This window comes from Antennarius striatus, chromosome 19 (genome assembly GCF_040054535.1).
Source record: "Antennarius striatus isolate MH-2024 chromosome 19, ASM4005453v1, whole genome shotgun sequence".
NCBI lineage: Eukaryota > Metazoa > Chordata > Actinopteri > Lophiiformes > Antennariidae > Antennarius > Antennarius striatus.
Window position 1 is genome coordinate 1,805,610 of NC_090794.1, and position 17,554 is coordinate 1,823,163.

Sequence of the window (17,554 nt, forward strand, 5' to 3'; positions counted from 1 at the left end):
TACATAGCCAACACATTAGAAATATGATTTTCAATGCAATGGTACCGTTAGGAGGATAACTGTATTGGTGTGTTCTCACTTCATTGCAACTTACATATGGATGGTCTCCCCTGTGCTGATTGCTGGGGTCATTGTGTCAATGGTAACAGCTTCGATGTACAATGGAGTTTTACAGATTTCATCTTGAAATTCCTTCCTGATCAATCAAAGTCTCTCAGTCTCCAGTTCCACTGGGGTTGTCCCTGTCGAACCACCTGGTCCAGCAAACTTCAGTGAACAACAAAAGGCATACCAAAAGATTGGTGAGAAAAACGTGAAAGCCTAATTTTTGGTTTAGCGCTGTCTTTAGCAAATAAAAAGAGCACTTGTTCAGTGCTGTGATACAGTACCTCCACCACCACAGAATGGGGGATGGCAGCTGAAACGGACTTTGTAGTCATTACAAATTTTTCCCTTGGGCTGCTGGGAGTTTAAGCAAATGAATCCAGTTGTGGTGTCACTTCTGAAAAAGATACAGAATCAAAATATTTCATGATCTTCCAGCCATAGTCAATAGGAGATTGCTGGTAGTCAACTTTGGTAATCTATACATTTATATTCCACTCCATTAAAATGATCAAATCATTTTTATTTGTGAAGTTCTTACTTGTGAATCACATCCCCCGTTGCACCTGCAGCCACCCCAGTGAGGGTCCTGGCCTCAATTTGCACTGGTTTGGGGCAGATTTTCCATTTGTTCTCAGCACGAAGATTGATGAGGGTCTCCCAGTCTCCACTACCAGAGGGGTCATCTCTGTCAAACCAGTCTGTCCAACATTCTGTATAAACAGAATTTGAGATGTGATCATCTTGGCATTTGAAACTGCACAATTGAGATTTGGTCTGGATCACATGTGTCAAAGTCAAGGCCTGGGGACCAAATGTGGCCCGCCACATCATTGTATGTGGCCTGCCAGAGCATAAAAGGTCTGGAAAAAAAATGGCTCAAAGTACAGTATGCTTTGACCAAAAACTACATTACCCACAATTAAGTAAATAAGCCCATTTTAACTTTGACAAAAATGTTTTGAACAATGTTAATATACTAACTTGTGTTTGATTTCATAACCTGACAAATCAATGTTATCACAGAGAAACAAGCAAGCATATTTTTTCTCTGCCACTGTAATGTTTGTAACTTAGACTACATTGAGTGACATTTAGTTACATTTATTAGTTACATCTGGCCCTTTGAGGACAACCGATATGCTGATGTGGCCGTCGGTGAAAATGAGTTAGACACCCCTGGTCTACCGTACATGAGTTTAAGTAAAGCAAATACGAAGAAAAGTTGTTATATACTTACGAATGTGGGTGGGATAGTCACAGGGTTTTTCTGAACGGGTACAAAACAAAACAAAAGAGTTTTAGAGTTTTCCAAAGAGACACAAAACATTTTACTGAGGAATCAGTGATTTCTGCACAGATTATCCTGCCTTTATTTATTTTGAAGTCAGGAAGTCTATTCTTTTTATAAAACCACGACCATTAAGGTGCCACAGAGCCTGATTCAAAGGGATATTTCACATTTAAATAAAAATCTTTTAAAAAATTAAATTATTTTCTTTGTACATCAAGACATTTTTTAGTGTACAAAAGTTTTTTTAAACTTCAGATCAAATAACAGCATTGTCTGAAATGACTAAAACAGATGGGAAATAGTGTTGAGTGACTCCATCAATCTCTCAACATCTGAATCAGTTGTGACTCCAGAATCCCTACTTTATTTGAACGTACAACGTACATTACGTACAACCCTCTTTAGTGTGGCTTCTCACCTAAAAGTGTTACCCTCGCCCACCATCTGAGGGGTGTTATGAGTTTATACCAGTTTTTTGTAGTTCGGGAGAAGGGCTGCAACGTTATATTAAGTGAGAAACTTGACCTCCAACTTCAATATCACAAGATGATTGTTAACAATGTTTCTGAAATAACATTACATTAACTTCATGTAACCTAAATGTTTTCTTCCTTTTCCTCATTGACAGACACATCTGTTGAGAATTTAATCTGAAAAGAGTCACATGCTTACCGGGTAACGGTACCGGTACCGGTAACGCTAACTCGCTGTATTTGACAATTTGCTGGTTGCTTTCTGGAAAAGAAATGAAAAAATATCATTACTGAATCATCAAAATCAGATTTATGATAATAAATCCTGCAGTTACTGACATACACCTACCAATGAACAATCCTGCAACAATGGCAATGCTTAACTGTAGGATTAAGAAAACAAACAGGTTACAGTCACAAAATGTGATATATCACATACAAATATTTGAAACCTATGTAGACAATGTCAAAAATATGTTTTCCTTTAAATATATGTAATTACCAGTTTGAACATGTTTGCTAAAGTGGGACCTTTGAATCTGTGGAGAAATTATGATAGTAACTTGATATTAAGTACAGAATATTAAGTACAGAAATATGTTCAAAAACACATACATGAATAGCCAGAAATATCTTTGTTTGAGACATAAACAGAGTTTCATTTTTCTTCATGGTGAAAATATTTGGATTTAAATTCCGTTTTCTTTTAAAATGACATTCTTTCATAAAATACATTTGAAAATCTATTTGAACTTCAAAACAGGGCTAATTTTTCATTTCTATCCTGAAACAAGAAAATAGGCTCACCCACAGGACGTCCTGATTTGAACTGCGTGGTTCTGTGACCGTCTGCGTACGTACTGAGCCTCTCCTGTCGTTCTCCTTATATACATTGCATGAGTTTATAGTTAGAGATCTGCTTATGGCATTTAGGGACCACACCTGACTAAAATTACAACATGCAGTGTGTCATTTTCATGCAAAAAGTATGGAATTGGAATAATAGTTGGAGATCAGGTGTACGAACCACCATTCTTCTGCCCTTGCTGAAAACCCGCTTCACGTAAATGATAACATACTTTATTGTTTGGGTGGAACATGTCAAAAACACATCATGTCAAAGCGATTGAATTGCAAAGTTTCCCTAAAGGAAGAGCTTAAAGGAGATGCAAACAACAGTGGTCATGTTTCCATACATTCAGGAACCTTTGTAACGATCAACTTTCACACAGTAGGTAATGTAAAGCATCTATAAGTAAGACCTGGGCTTTTGTCAGTTGGGCGTTGCCCCAGATCCTCAGTTTTAATAGCTGTGAAAAGAAAGATAAACACCTCAAAGGCAATTTGCAAATATGAAAAGGACTTAATAGGAATTTTGACAGCCAGATAAAACTAAAATTAATTTGGCTTCTATTTGGGACCACTGTCAGGCTGTCATGACTTAACAGACTTGATAGGAAACAACTGTGCCAGTCCTCACTGTTCCTGCTAGAAAGTAGGTCATAACTGGAACGGTTCCAGTTATACCACTGGATCCAGAACAATGCATATGATGTAGACAAGATGTAGAGTTTTCCTCTGACCTCCCCAGTAGGTGGACACTTTTCTTTGTGATGAAACTCGTTTCAGACAAAGAAGTAAAACCTCTAATACTTCTGGCTCTGGATCAAACACTTGCAAACTTAATATTATTCCCATCAGATATATTTTATGTACTCATAAACAAGAATTTACACTCTCACGCAGTAACAAAGTATTTGAACCATGTAAACACTTAACATCATTATGTGATCATTAGTTATTGATACCGAAGCAAGATTGGACTTTTACTTTGATAGGATGAGGAAGAATAAGAGGGATGGTGGGCTGGGTGGGTGGATGGATCGACGGACAAACCAACAGACTTGACAGAAGGGGATTTTTTGCTGTTTGAATCTTTATTACTCCCAAAAGATGATTTATTCCCTTCAGAATTCATGCAAGCTGATAATTTCATGATGGCAGAAAAGATGAGATTAAAGATGTAATGGACATTTTTCACCGCCGTAAATTTCTAAAATCAGTTATGACAGAATTCCATTTAGCTGCATACAGTCAGTGTCAAGGTCCTTGTGTCACCTGTTAGCATATACTATTGTGACTTCAAAGAGGTTGAAAAAGTAGCCTTATGTCACCATGCCACCCAGAAATTAAAAGAAAATAACAGAAGAGTTGTTTGACGTTATTCATTGCTTGACATTATTCATGGAGGAGAACTTTCTTAACCCAAGTGGAACTGATTCTTGCATGGGCATGCAAAGCGAACTTTGTAGTCCAAGCAGTATCCGAAAATCTGGTCTTTATTTTGGCACACAAATCCTACAGTTGGGTTGTATCTGAAGAAAAGATTCAAAGCGTTTAGTGAATTAGCATCACAGCTGGAAGACAATTTCCAAACCTAAAACAAAGTATCTCTAGCCTGCAGATTTCATCTGGAATCTTTAGAGAAACTCGAACTGCCTTCTGACGAACTGAATTCATCAGTCGTCTAAAAGTCTATCATAAAATCCTTCTGATTCTTTCCCTTTGAGGCAACTTACGTTGAGAAGACCTGCCCTGTGCTGAGGGCTGGTTTATGTGTGCCGACGACAACAGCTTCAATGAACAGTGGGTATGTACAGATGTCACGTGGATAATTCTTCCTAATCAACGACAAAAGCTCCCAGTCTCCAGTTCCACTGGGGTCGTCTCTGTCGTACCAACGAGTCCAGCACACTATAGCACGCAGTGAAAGAGATATAGGATGAGTGGTGAGACCATTTAAAGCTTAAAAAACAGTGCTGTCAATACTGAGAATGGGTGATAACAGATCATTTTCATTAGCAGTTAACAGTGCCTATGTCCATCACTCTAGTACGGTACCTCCTCCACCACAGAAAGGGGGATGGCAGCTGAAACGGACTTTATAATCTTGACACAGTTTGCCATGTCTTTGGTCATTGTTTCTGCACACGAAGCCGTAAAGGACGTCATTTCTGAAGAAGACACCCAGAAGACGTTTCATGTAAACAAACTAGTAATCCATCCAAATGTAACATACGATATATACTGTTGAATAACAGTTGTAACAGTTGAATAATTTAGTCCTCAACATCATCTCTTCACTACAAGCATGCTAACTCTCAGACAAACCATAGCAGTCCGAAGGAACTGCTATGGTAGTAATAGCTGTAATAAAATCTGCTGCCTGCAGATGGCAGTAGTTTGTGCGCGTGAGTAAAAAACACTAAAGAGAAAGCCTTAATCTGAAATAGCTGTAAAGATAAAGTCGTGTTTATTGCTGGACTGATGATAGTTACACGTTTTATATGTTTCCATTCTGCATCGTTACTGAATTTTCATCGCACAAACAGTCATGGTGACTGCAGTGCTTTGAGGAGAACAGTGTGACTCACAACCACAAGATTTTTATCCATACTGGTCTTACTTGTGAATCACATCTCCAGTTGCACCTGCAGGCACCCCAAGTAGACTCCTGGCCTCAATTTCCACTGGTTTGGGGCAGATCTTCCCTGGGTTCTCAGCTCGAAGATTACTGAGGGTTTCCCAGTCTCCAGTACCAGAGGGGTTGTCTCTGTCATACCAGTCTGTCCAGCATTCTAGAAAAGGATCATTTAGATTGAGTTGTGTGTGTGTGTGTGTGTGTGTGTGTGTGTGTGTGTGTGTGTGTGTGTGTGTGTGTGTGTGTGTGTCAAATGTCAAAATGTCGAAACAAAGCAAAAGTTAAAAGTGTGATGTGCTTACGAATGTGGGTGGGATAGTCGCAGGGCTCTTGAAGGAACAAAACAAAAGAGAAGGCGTTAGACCTTTCTAAATGCAAACTGAATGGTTCACTTTAGCCTCTGTCAGGATTCATCCTGAGAGGGTTCTCCAACCTGCCTTTATTTATTTGAAGGGCAGGAAGACACAGTTTTCATTAACATCTTTAAATTGCCTGCTGCAAAACCACCACTGCCGAGATGTCGCAGAAGTTGATTTAAAGGCACAGTTAAACTGAAAATGAAAATTCTAGCATTATTTACTACCGTCTGTGCTAATGGAAAGTCAGGGTTAGGGTTAGGTTTTGTGCACTAGGATTCTTACAACATAATCCAAGTCACCGGTGGCGCCAAGATCCCTGATTTATTTGAAAAGACGTTATTTACGACCTTCCGTGAGCTTGAATTTTCAACGTTGTTGCTAGGCTAAAAGTTCTGAGCATGCAGCTTATCTGAAAAAGGTGCATGAGTTTGTTTGATTAATGTGAGTCTCGAGTCTCTCAAAGGGTTTAGGAGAAATGCTGCAAAGCTGGGGTGGTGTTGTATTTTGCTCTGTAAACTAAGAAATCTCAAAAGACTTTCCATCAACAGGTAGGAAACAGCTGAATTTTTGAATTTTGGTTGTAATTTTCTTCATACCTCCATAACAGAAAGAGACAGGGCACTTGAAACGAACTATATAATCATTACACCTCTTCCTCCACCAGGTTTGGTCCTTGTTTCTGCACACAAATCCAGTTATGACATCATACCTGAAAGAAGAAGAGAAAAATAAACCAATGACGAAGATACTAAACACGTTCCACATAGTTAAGATAAAGTTCTGTTTGGTGTTGGACTGATCCATTATGAGGTTTCATAAGTTATGATTCTGCAACTCTACCTAATCTTTCATAGCATAGATAGGTGGACAGAGTATCACTCCATGCAGTTCTTACCTATAGATAACATCTCCTGTTGAAAATGGATCAACACCAAATCTAGTCTGGGCTTCAATTTGTAACGGAGTTTTGCAGATCTGTCCCGAAAAGATATCACGAATACGGTTGACGGTTTCCCAGTCTCCAGTTCCGAATGGGCTATCGACGTTAAACCATCTGGTATAGCACTCTAGAACAAAGATGTTTGAATTGAAATGTGAACATCAAATATTAGTACTAATAACAATTTAGTTGTGATTTGATCCGGGCGACTTTCAGGTGTCGGTACAAAGGTTGCAAAAACAAATGTAACATGAAACGAAAATTACGAGGTGTGGCATACGTAATTAAAGCACAAAGCATTCAGAGCCAAACAGCATTTTATTCTACTTATTTAAAATACACAGTTTTCATGTTTCACTTAACCCAAATGTTTCTTCCATATTGCCCACATTTGGCAAGAATTTAATCAGATAACAACGAATTATCTTACCATGTTTGTTTGGAGGTGGTCTGATCAACCCTAGTAAGAGTAAGGACACAGTCTTAATTTAGTAGTCAGCGAGATTTTTTGGAGTACATTTAAATTCTGTCGCTCCTGTTTGTTTCATCAAACAAACAAACTTATATTTGGTGAGAATTCTGTCAGTCAGCAGTGATTGTCTTACCAATTGTCGGTTCATCCCTCACTGGGAAAAGTAACGACAAACAAATATCTTTATTGAGTAATCAGAGTGGTTTACTGCGTGTACTGTAATTAGATTACATTCTGTTTTTATTTTTTAACAAAGACGGCGTACAGAATTTCATCCGACTGGGTTGTCTTACCAGGTTGAATGACTACCGGTGCTCGCTCCTCCTGTGAAATTCCTGATAATCAAAACTCACCATGAGTACTTAAATAGATGCAATGCTTTTGATTACACATCATTTTCATTGTACTTGTTTGGTTATCATCAAAGAAGGCATGCACATATATTCAGTGAGAATTCCATCAGTCAACAGTGATAGTCTTACCATTTTGAGCTGCACCCGAACCGCTCGTTTCTGGTAAAAATAAAGACAAACAAATATCTTTATTTAGTATTTTAAATAAATCTTTATGAGTATTTTACGGTGTGTAATTAGATTACATTTAATTCTTGTTTTTTAACAAAGACGGTGTACAGAATTTCATCAGACTAAACAGGTAGAATGTCCCCTTGTGGTGGCTCATCCTCTGGGAACATAAACAAAACCCACCATGAGTACTTAAGTAGATGCAATGCTTTTGATTACACATCAACTTCATTTTACCTGGGTTTTTTTGGGGTTTTTTTTTTATTTTTTTTAATTGGTTTGGTTTTCATTTAAGAAAACATGCACATATATTTTTTGATAATTGAATCCAAGACAGTGATAGTCTTACCATTTTCAGCTGCACCCGAACTACTGCTTTCTGGTAAAAGTAACGACAAATAAATACCTTTATTTAATCAGAGTATTTTACGGAGTGTAATTACATTACATTCCCTTTTTGTTTTTTAACAAAGATGGTGTACAGAATTTCATAAGACTAACCAGGTAGAATGTCCCCTTGTGGTGGCTCATCCTCTGGGAACACTGATAAACAAAACCCCCCATGAGTACTTGGGTAGACGCAATGCTTTTGATTACACATCATTTTCATTTTACCTGTTTTTTTTATCTAAAAAAAAATTGGTTTGGTTTTCATTTAAGAAAACATGCACGTATATTTTTTGAGCATTGAATCCAAGACAGTGATAGTCTTAACATTTTGAGCTGCACCCGAACTGCTCCTTTCTGGTAAAAGTAACGACAAATAAATATCTTTATTTAATCAGAGTATTTTACGGAGTGTAATTAGATTAGATTTCATTTTTGTTTTTTAACAAAGATGGTGTACAGAATTTCATAAGACTAACCAGGTAGAATGTCCCCTTGTGATGGCTCATCCTCTGTGAACACTGATAAACAAAACCCCCCATGAGTACTTAAGTAGATGCAATGCTTTTGATTACACATCATTTTCATTTTACCTGTTTTTTGAATTTAGAAAAAAATTGGTTTGGTTTTCATTTAAGAAAACATGCACATATATTTTTTGAGAATTGAATCCAAGACAGTGATAGTCTTACCATTTTGAGCTGCACCCGAACTGCTCCTTTCTGGTAAAAGTAACGACAAACAAATATCTTTATTTAATCAGGGTATTTTACGGAGTGTAATTAGATTACATTTAATTTTTGTTTTTTAACAAAGATTGTGTACAGAATTTCATCAGACTAACCAGGTATAACGTCCCCTTGTGGTGGCTCATCTTCTGGTAACATAAACAAAGGCCACCATGAGTACTTTAGTAGATGCAATGCTTTTGATTACACATCATTTTCATTTTACCTGTTTGGTTTTCATCAAAGAAGGCATACACCTAAATTCAGTGAGAATTCCATCAGTCAACAGTGATTGTCTTACCGTTTTGAACTACAATCGGTCGCTCGTTCCCTGGTAAAAGGAACAACAAATAAATGTCTTTGTTGAGTAATCAGAGTGAGTTACTGTGTGTGATTAGATTACATTTCATTTTGGTTTTTAAACAAAGACGGTGTACAGAATTTCATCAGACTTACCAAATGGAATGTCCCCTTGTGGTGGCTCATCCTCTGGGAACGTAAATAAACAAAACCCACCATGAGTACTTAAGTAGATGCAATGCTTTTGATTACACATCATTTTACCTGTTTGGTTTTCATTAAAGGAAATATGCACATATATTTTTTGAGAATTGCATCCAAGACAGTGACTGTCTTACCATTCTGAGCTGTACCCGAACTGTTCCCTTCTGGTAAAAGTAGCGACAAACAAATTAATTTATTTAATCAGAGTGTTTTACTGTGTGTAATTAGATTACATTTAATTTTTACGTAACCTATTCGTTTTTTAAAAAAACTGCCAGACAGAGTTTCATCAGACTCAAGTAAAAAGTCTTACCGAATTGACCGTCCACCAGTGGTCAACTCATTATGAGTACTAAACTAGTCTCACTGCTTTTGATTACACATCATTTTCATTCAACCTGTCTGGCTTTCATGAAAGACTGTGTACACATATTCCATGATTGTTTTACCGTCTCTATTTTCAGCAAATATGTCTTCCCCTGTTAAGAGTAACGACAAACAACACTCGTTGTGAAGGACTTGATGCACACATATGATGAGAATTCCATCTGTTAACAGTGATTGTCTTACCGAATACATGCTGAAGAAATACCGCTCCCCCTGCTAAAAAGTGATGACAAACAACATTCATCATGGAGGACTTAGTGCATACATTTCATGAGAATTCTGTCAGTCAACACTTATTGTCTTACCTTCTTGAGCTTCAGCCAAATTCCTCCCCACTGTTAAAAGTAACAACAAACAACTCTCGTCATGGAGGACTTAGTGCACAAATTTGGTGAGAAATCTCTCTAACACCAAACAAAAATCAGTATTCAATCAGAAATCAGCTAGCTTTATTGCTTATATTAAGATAAAAGTTCATTTTCATTTAACCTCGACAACATCAACAGTCTGCTGCAGGTACTGAGACGCACTTACCGAAAAACAAGACTGCAACGATGAAAACACTTAACTGTTTGAGAAAAACAAAAAATTACAGTGAAGAAAAACATGATGAAATGCCCACATTTCTCAAAAGAAGCTGTCAAATCCTGTCTACATTAATAATCTACAAATATGAAATAGAAAGTCACTCGTTACCAGCTTGAACATGATTGAAGATAAAGACAAACCCTGTGGAGAAAATGCCTCATTTAGAAACGACTGAATGAGAAAACTCCATGAAACTTTCTGAAACAATAGCGGCTCACCTGAAAGACGTCTCAGTGGGACGTTATGGATGTGTGAGGCTTACTGAGCCTCTGGTCTCCCCTTAAATAGAGTTTAAGAGGATACCCAGATCTGTATCCTGGAAGGTTCTATCACAGGTAAACAAAAACATGTGTTTACCTGATCCGTCTGTGACAGGAACACGACCCTTTATCAATAGACACCTGAACACCCAACACCTGCACACCCGGTTAGTTTTCAATCAGCTGTATTTTTCGGGCGTCCAAGCAAATATTTGCATGTTGAGAGCAAACAACGATGAACAATGGGAACACTTAATATCAGCATCGTGAGTCATTCCGATACCAAACACAATATGACATGAAAATGCCTCCTAACCAAACAATTTTATTGATTTTAAAAATAAATCCTGAATGTGTTCAGTATTGTGTTAAAAAAAACGCTCTTAGTAGAAGCAAATGTAATGTAGAACAAAAGAGAGAAGTCAACACCTGGACAAAGAATAAATGTTAGTTGGAATCAGTCGTAAACATACGAACAGTAGAACTCCTGGTTGTGTTCAGTAGTTAAAGGAAGAACATTTCCAAGAGCACAGTGCGAAGACAACTCCAGGGACTGGGACTGAACAGCTGTGCTGCTGTAAGAAAAACACTTATCAGTGAGGCTAATCGGGGGAAAAAGGGGGCTTCAATCTGCCAGGCGGCATAAAAATTGGACTCCGGAGCTGTGGGGAAAGATCACGCGGAGAGATGAGTCCAGATTCACTGGGTTTCAAAGCGATGGGGGGCATCAGGGTAAGATGAGAGGCAGATGAAGAGAGGCACTCATCATGTCTAGTGCCTCCCCAAGGAGCTTCTCTGTGGGGGGACGGGGGCAGTGTTCTGATGGGGTCTCTTCACCCTAGGTCCAGGTCTACGTTCATCAGTAGATAAGGTCCAGTTTACTGAATGACCAGCTTTTCCATCAATGATTTTTCCCAAGATGCAAATGGTGTTTCAGGGAGATGACACATCAATTTCACGCATGGATCAGCCAATTTTTACCCCATAGAGTCTTGACTTGTCTTTTATCTCATCTTACCTGAACAACATGCATCTCAGATCATCGTCTATTGCACATATGTCAAACTCAAGGCCCGGGGGCCAAATGTGGCCCACCACATCATTTTATGTGGCCCGCAAGAGCATAAAAGAGTATTTAAAAATAAATAGATCAAAAGTGTGCTTTTCCAAAGTACATTTCCAACAATGCACTAATTAAACCCATTTTAACTCTGACAAAAATGTTCTGAACCAAGTTAATGACATAACTTGTGTTTGATGTTATTTTTCTTTATGTGCTTGAATACTTTTGATCCTTGATTGATGGAGTTCTGTTGGTTTCATAACCTGGCAAACATAACAGAGCAACAAGCAAACATTTTTGTAACTTGAGTAAATAATAACTTATTACTTAACTGAGTTACAAACTGTAATGTTAGGTAACTTGAGTAAGTAATAAGTTATTTAACATTAACGAGTAGATACATTTATTTTACATTTACAGTGGGACCTCTACTTACGTATGTCTCTACATACGAAATTTTCTACTTACAAAATTCCTCAACAGGAAAATATTGCCTATAGTTATGAAAGAAATTTCGAGTTACGAAAGGTAAAAATACAGTATGGGCTGCTACTCACAGCTCCCACAGGTTCCTGAACGCGACATTCTTATAACTGCTCTGCAATTGGCTATTACCTAGTATCCTGGCATCCCATTGGCTAAGAGGGACCTCTGTGTGTAGCTAGATAGGAGTCTATGCAGCGTCCTCGTCATTCGGCCCTCGACCCGTGAGGTGTTTTGATAGTTTTACGTAAATATATTAACTTTTAGAGTATTCACTATGGACCCCAAGAAAGTGACGGAGAAAAGAGGAAAAGAAAAGACGAAGAAAATAGATTTTTTTTCCGTACAAACAAAGCAAGAAGTCATAGAAAAGCCTGAAAAAGGGATGCGTTTGGTTGATCTCACCAAAGAATTTGGCCGTAATGCATCTCAATCACCACGTTATTAAAACAAAAGGAAGTTTAAGGAGTTTAAGGCATCGCGTGGGTGGTTGGAGAAGTTCAGAAGGAGGACTGGATTCACTCTGTTGTTCATGGTGAGATAGGAGCATATGAACCAGAGAGGGCAAAAAAACCACTATTTGTTTTTTACATTGTGCACAACTCTCATTTATTGTGTAATAATCTAATTGTAACATGTATTTGTCACATGTTTTGATGCATTTTTATGCTTTATAAATTTATGTCTGAATTTTTTGGGGCTTGGAACGGATTAGGGCATTTGCATGGAAAATGTGTCTCTACTTATGAAATTTTCTACTTACGAAATTTCTTCCAGAACCAATTAATTTCATAAGTAGAGGTACCGCTGTATTTTACACTACATTGAGTAACATTTAGTTACATTCACAAGTTACATCTGGCCCTTTGAGGACAGCCGTTAAGCTGACTTTGACACCCCTGGTCTATTAATAATTGAAACCTGACTCCAAACACGAGCGCACGTGTTTTCAAGAAAAAAAATAGTTTGTTGTTGCGTCTGGTTCATCGCGACACTACTCTAATAAACATCTTTAACCTGGATTTTGTTTTGACGGTCCGTTTTTACCACGAATCGGATTGCAGCGGCAGCGGTGTGGGCATGGAAACGTTTCACACGGAAATCCTCGTGCTTTTCCATCCACCAACCCCCCCCCCTCGGTAAGCTAATCACCGCCCCAACTTGTCTGTATTTTACTTCACATGTACGACCATGGCAGCCCTAATAGTGGTTGTGTGAACGCTAACTAATTGCCCTTTGAGAACAATAGCTAACACCCCCGTTCAATAGCGGCTGGGGAGTTTCCCTGTCTGTTCATACATCAACATTAAACTTTGTCATCTTAAGGGGCCGTCGTCATATTTTACACTAAATCGTGCTTTGGACTGGATGCCAAAGTACAAATGACAGCATGGTGCAGACTCATTTATCATCCCCCCCTCCCTTCCACACACACCTCCCTCCATCTCTGTACAGCTACATACACTCCCTCTTTTTCCCTGTCTCCATGGAAATCGTTGGTGTCTCCATCCTCCTGTGGCGAAAGAGCTGACTGCAGGCTTTCTGTTGACCATCTCACACACACACACACACACACACACACACACACACACACACACACACACACACACACACACACATGGAGGTCTGAGGGAAATCACAATCTTTAACCGGTATCTGGAACACACACCTTTTCTTTTTCCTCATCCTCTGAGTCGTCGCCCGACTTTACATCCTAAAATAAAAGAAGGATGTAACGCCCACTGCGTTCACCAAGCTAATCAGCATTAGCAGTTAGGGTTCATTGATAAGGCTGAGGCCCGATCAATACAGGAAGTAATGTAACAGTAAAAAAAAAAAAAAAAGGGGGGGGGGGAGTAATCAGGATGTGTAGATCAAATGAAGGATGTGTGTCGTCAAGGACGATTTATCGTCCACGGCACAGTTTGTGTTAGCGTCGTGGTGTCGCGTTAGGTCCACACCTGCCCTGAAAACAGACCTCAACGATAAAGAGAAGCTTGTGGTTTTATCTGCATGCCATTTCTAAAAAGGATTCAATGAGATAGCTCTGTTTTGGTCCACTAATACAGCACCTGAGGGAACTGTCAGAAGCTTTAGCCGCTAAATGCTTCAACAGCTAGTTTCTACCGTAATGAAGTCTCGTCTCTGAGAGTCTTTTTTTTTTTTTTTTCTGTGCTGTTAAACGCGAGTTACGAAACAGTAAGATGAAAGTTGCTGCCGAGTTCAGTCGAGCTCAAAGGAATGGAAAAAGATGTGGAGAAATTATCTGCAAGCTCCACGTCGAGTGAATGCGTGAATGCTGCACGCGCCAAGAGAAAGCCAACCTTTAATCGGAATAGGAAATTTTAAAAGATGAGAATCTCAAATTCTATGCTAATAAGAAGAAAACTGTCATCTTTGAATAGTTGGGGAATAAGTTCAGTTTGTAATTGGGTGAAATAATTTCAAAAGGGGGCTTCCTCTGCAGGGATAATGAGTTTTGTGTCACATATTTGAGACTGAACCGAACTCCATTGAGAAATTTAGCAATTTAAGCCTACGGTGGCTGTTTAAGAGACGCTGCATACATTAATATCAACGCTTATAAAAACATTCATCTTTTTTCCATTTTATCTGCTCATGAACCTGAATTAACTGCAAAGAGAAGTACAAATCTGTACGAAAGTTTCGTCACTACAGAGGTGTAAAACTTAAACCGTTTGATTTTACGCGTTTTTGACGGAACGTTTTGACACCACGAGGAAACTCGTAATAATCGATGGAACGCTCCGGCGCTCGTGATGCATTAAGACGGGTTTGCACGACCAGGAAACACATCTGTGACCGGGCGACGCTCCGCACTCACCCCTGATGAAACGGGCCGTTAAGGGGTCGTAAACTTAACCATTGCATTTGCGAGCCACTTAAGGAAATGGCGGGCCGCTGTTGCTGCTGCGTGTCAGGTATTGATGGCGCAGGGGATGGATCTGACAAAGAAGAAATAAGACCTGTTTTGGTTTGTTGGTGTTTACAGTGTTCCTGAATGTTTGTCATGACCTCATGAAATTCTTTTTTTTTTTAAATAAAAAAGCTGTTGGTTTTATTCTCATTATGTCATTCAGGGAGTTTAAAGCGGAATAATAAAAGTACAAACTGTGTGTGTGTCTACGGTTTTTTTTGCATGCACATTAAATCCTTTGAAAGGAGCTTTGTCCTCAGTTTCCATAAACGTGGCCTAAGGATAATTATGTAAAATACGAGGTAAGGAGATGAAAACGGAATGGTTTAATTATCACTGGAAATGGACTTCATTCCGTTAAAAAACCACCGCGGATCTAGCACGGATTTTGATAATGCACCTTTTAAATGCAGATCATGCGTCTGGCACATCGTCAGCTCCCACAAAACGTTTATCTATTTATCTCTCAGCACATTTGTTGGTAATGTTTAATAGTGTGTGAAGAAGTTACTCCGTTCAGGTTATTAGCAGAAATGGTTTCATTTGGAAAAATCGACATTTCCAACACTTCCAAATGATAAAAGGTGTTATTTTTTTGTCTGAACTTACAAAAGGGGGGGCAGAAATAAGTATTTAATGTGTATATATAAGGTTTATTTTAAATATGCACGCATTAAATCCTAAAGAATCCACAACATAAAATATGCATATGTGTATTTCCAAGCTGCAGAGTGTGAAGACTCATTGATATTTTTCTCAGGCCAGCAGAAATCCTTCGAGACCCCCCAGTGACCCTCACTTTAATACACGCTGTACACACACACACACATGTGCCTGCGCGTGTGCTTACACGACAACATAAAGACCTTTTAGTGCTCTTAACTGTGCCTCTGTGTGAAGTGTGTCAGTCAGCATACAGCTCTTATGCTCCACTATTCGTCTTGCGTCCTGACAACCATTCAATCAAACAGTGGCCGCCGGGATCGAGCTGGAACCCTTCTCCTCAGGGACGGCTGTTACCATGGTAACTGAGGAGGTACGCGACCCACCAACAAGCCAAAGAACGCCGTGTTATCTTGTTACTCTCCCCAAGAAAACATCAAGTTTGTGTCCTGCTTTTCTCTATACCTGCTTTTCTCCCTGTGTGGAGGAGTGTATCTCGTTCTCACTCGTTATTCTTGGGCTTGTGGGTAATCGTAATATCCCACAGGTGTGTGTTATAGTGTGTGTGTGTGTGTGTGTTCTCCTGTCTGTCCCCCCCCCCATGCCTGGTTTCTAAAAACATGCTGCAGAAACTGAGGCACTACCGCGTCCTCATGAAGCTGGATAATAGGATGATGACATTGGATTTATTTATTGCACAGAAAGCAGAATGCAGCGACTCAAGACGGCGCTCAAGATTTTTGCACAAATGATGCATATAAAATAAGATTAAGAGTCTATAAAGCTCAGCTCACAGCTTTATGACGTGCTATCTGCTGTATAGGTACAGCGACAGCCTGGAGACATATGCTAGCCTTAGCATGCTAACGTGCACGATGGAAGAAAACGATGAGCAAAAAAATTATACTTCAGTTTATTCATTAATTTATTCATTATTCATTCACTGCCAGTGTGGCTCAGTGGTAGAGAAATGTTTCAAGATCGGCTGTTCGATTCCCGCTCCCGTCCAAAAAAATGCCCTTGAGCAAGGCACCATCCCCCTTACAAGTTGCTCATTTGGGCGCACAATAGAGGAACTGCCCGCCTCTGTACCTCTCCTGCATGCATACAGGCCCCCTGTGTGTGTTTGTGTGTTCACTCATTTCCATGCGGGGATTAAAATCAGTGTAAAAAAATTTAAAAATTAAAATTTCAAACAGGCATCTCTTTAGTCACATTTTGGTCCCAAATGTGCTGTCATTGGTGGCATTTTGAAATTCAAATGAGTGAAATTATGGATCTTAATTTGTCATTTATATTGTTATTAGAAAACATTCTGATATAAAAATAGTTTTATATTTTTTTCCGGACCCATTTGGGAGAGCCACCGCCCACTAGATGGAGCTGTGAGGCCCCCACCGGTGGAGCCACTGTTCTACATGAAAAGTCAGCAGCATTATTACGATTTATCCTGAGGGGGGACATTACTGTTCCCACCAAATGTCACAGCAATCCATCCAACAGTTGCTGAGATATTTCACTCAAAACCACAAATGTCAGGCTCCAGATGGCGCTAGTGGAAAAATAAGGGCTCATTAGGATCATTTTGGATTTATTATAAGACAACCATCGACGTCTGAACCGGGTTTTCACCACAATCCGACCAGCAGTGCAGATATTTCAGTCGAGATGGCGAACAGAAATCTAAATATCAGTGGGAATTTGCGCGTAAATTCTGGCAGACTTTTGTGAATGCTTATTGTTGTGGTAAAGTTGGTTCTCCTCCTGATGGATTACACATCCCGGGAATCTTTTCCGGATCTCTGCCGCCCCACATGGAGCCTCCTTGACATCCTCTTTTCTCTGTGAGTAATTAAAGAGAGGGTTTGGGCACACGCAGTGACAGGAGGTCCATGGAGATAGCCA

At 39.2% G+C, this 17,554-nt stretch overlaps 1 protein-coding gene across 3 annotated transcripts; it reads right to left on the reverse strand.

Annotated features, from left to right (window-relative positions):
* Positions 1-3,802: 3,802 nt before the first annotated feature.
* Positions 3,803-10,506, reverse strand: LOC137613606 (uncharacterized). 3 transcript variants are annotated; one of them, XM_068342957.1, is made up of 25 exons: positions 10,461-10,506; positions 10,351-10,383; positions 10,189-10,222; positions 9,960-9,989; positions 9,838-9,870; positions 9,717-9,746; positions 9,402-9,431; positions 9,220-9,252; positions 9,065-9,094; positions 8,880-8,909; positions 8,728-8,757; positions 8,515-8,556; positions 8,150-8,191; positions 7,998-8,027; positions 7,607-7,636; positions 7,418-7,459; positions 7,258-7,278; positions 7,083-7,112; positions 6,608-6,779; positions 6,309-6,421; positions 5,656-5,682; positions 5,339-5,510; positions 4,774-4,886; positions 4,452-4,626; positions 3,803-4,247 (listed from the first exon to the last, which is right to left on the reverse strand). In XM_068342957.1, the coding sequence occupies exons 2-25, from the start codon at positions 10,360-10,362 to the stop codon at positions 4,133-4,135; spliced, it is 1,416 nt and encodes a 471-aa protein (XP_068199058.1). In that variant the 5' UTR covers positions 10,363-10,383; positions 10,461-10,506; the 3' UTR covers positions 3,803-4,132. The 3 variants fall into 3 exon arrangements, with proteins under 3 accessions (XP_068199058.1, XP_068199057.1, XP_068199059.1); XM_068342956.1 differs by having other exon boundaries at positions 8,880-8,912; XM_068342958.1 differs by lacking the exon at positions 9,717-9,746 and having other exon boundaries at positions 8,880-8,912.
* Positions 10,507-17,554: the final 7,048 nt, after the last annotated feature.

Excerpts from the sequence above, each read along its gene's own strand:
- LOC137613606 (XM_068342956.1), bottom strand. Across the intron at positions 7,460-7,606 it reads TTCGGGTGCAGCTCAAAATG|GAATTTCACAGGAGGAGCGA; the intron begins GTAAGACTATCA and ends TTTGATTATCAG. Across the intron at positions 6,780-7,082 it reads ACCACCTCCAAACAAACATG|AGTGCTATACCAGATGGTTT; the intron begins GTAAGATAATTC and ends TCTTTGTTCTAG.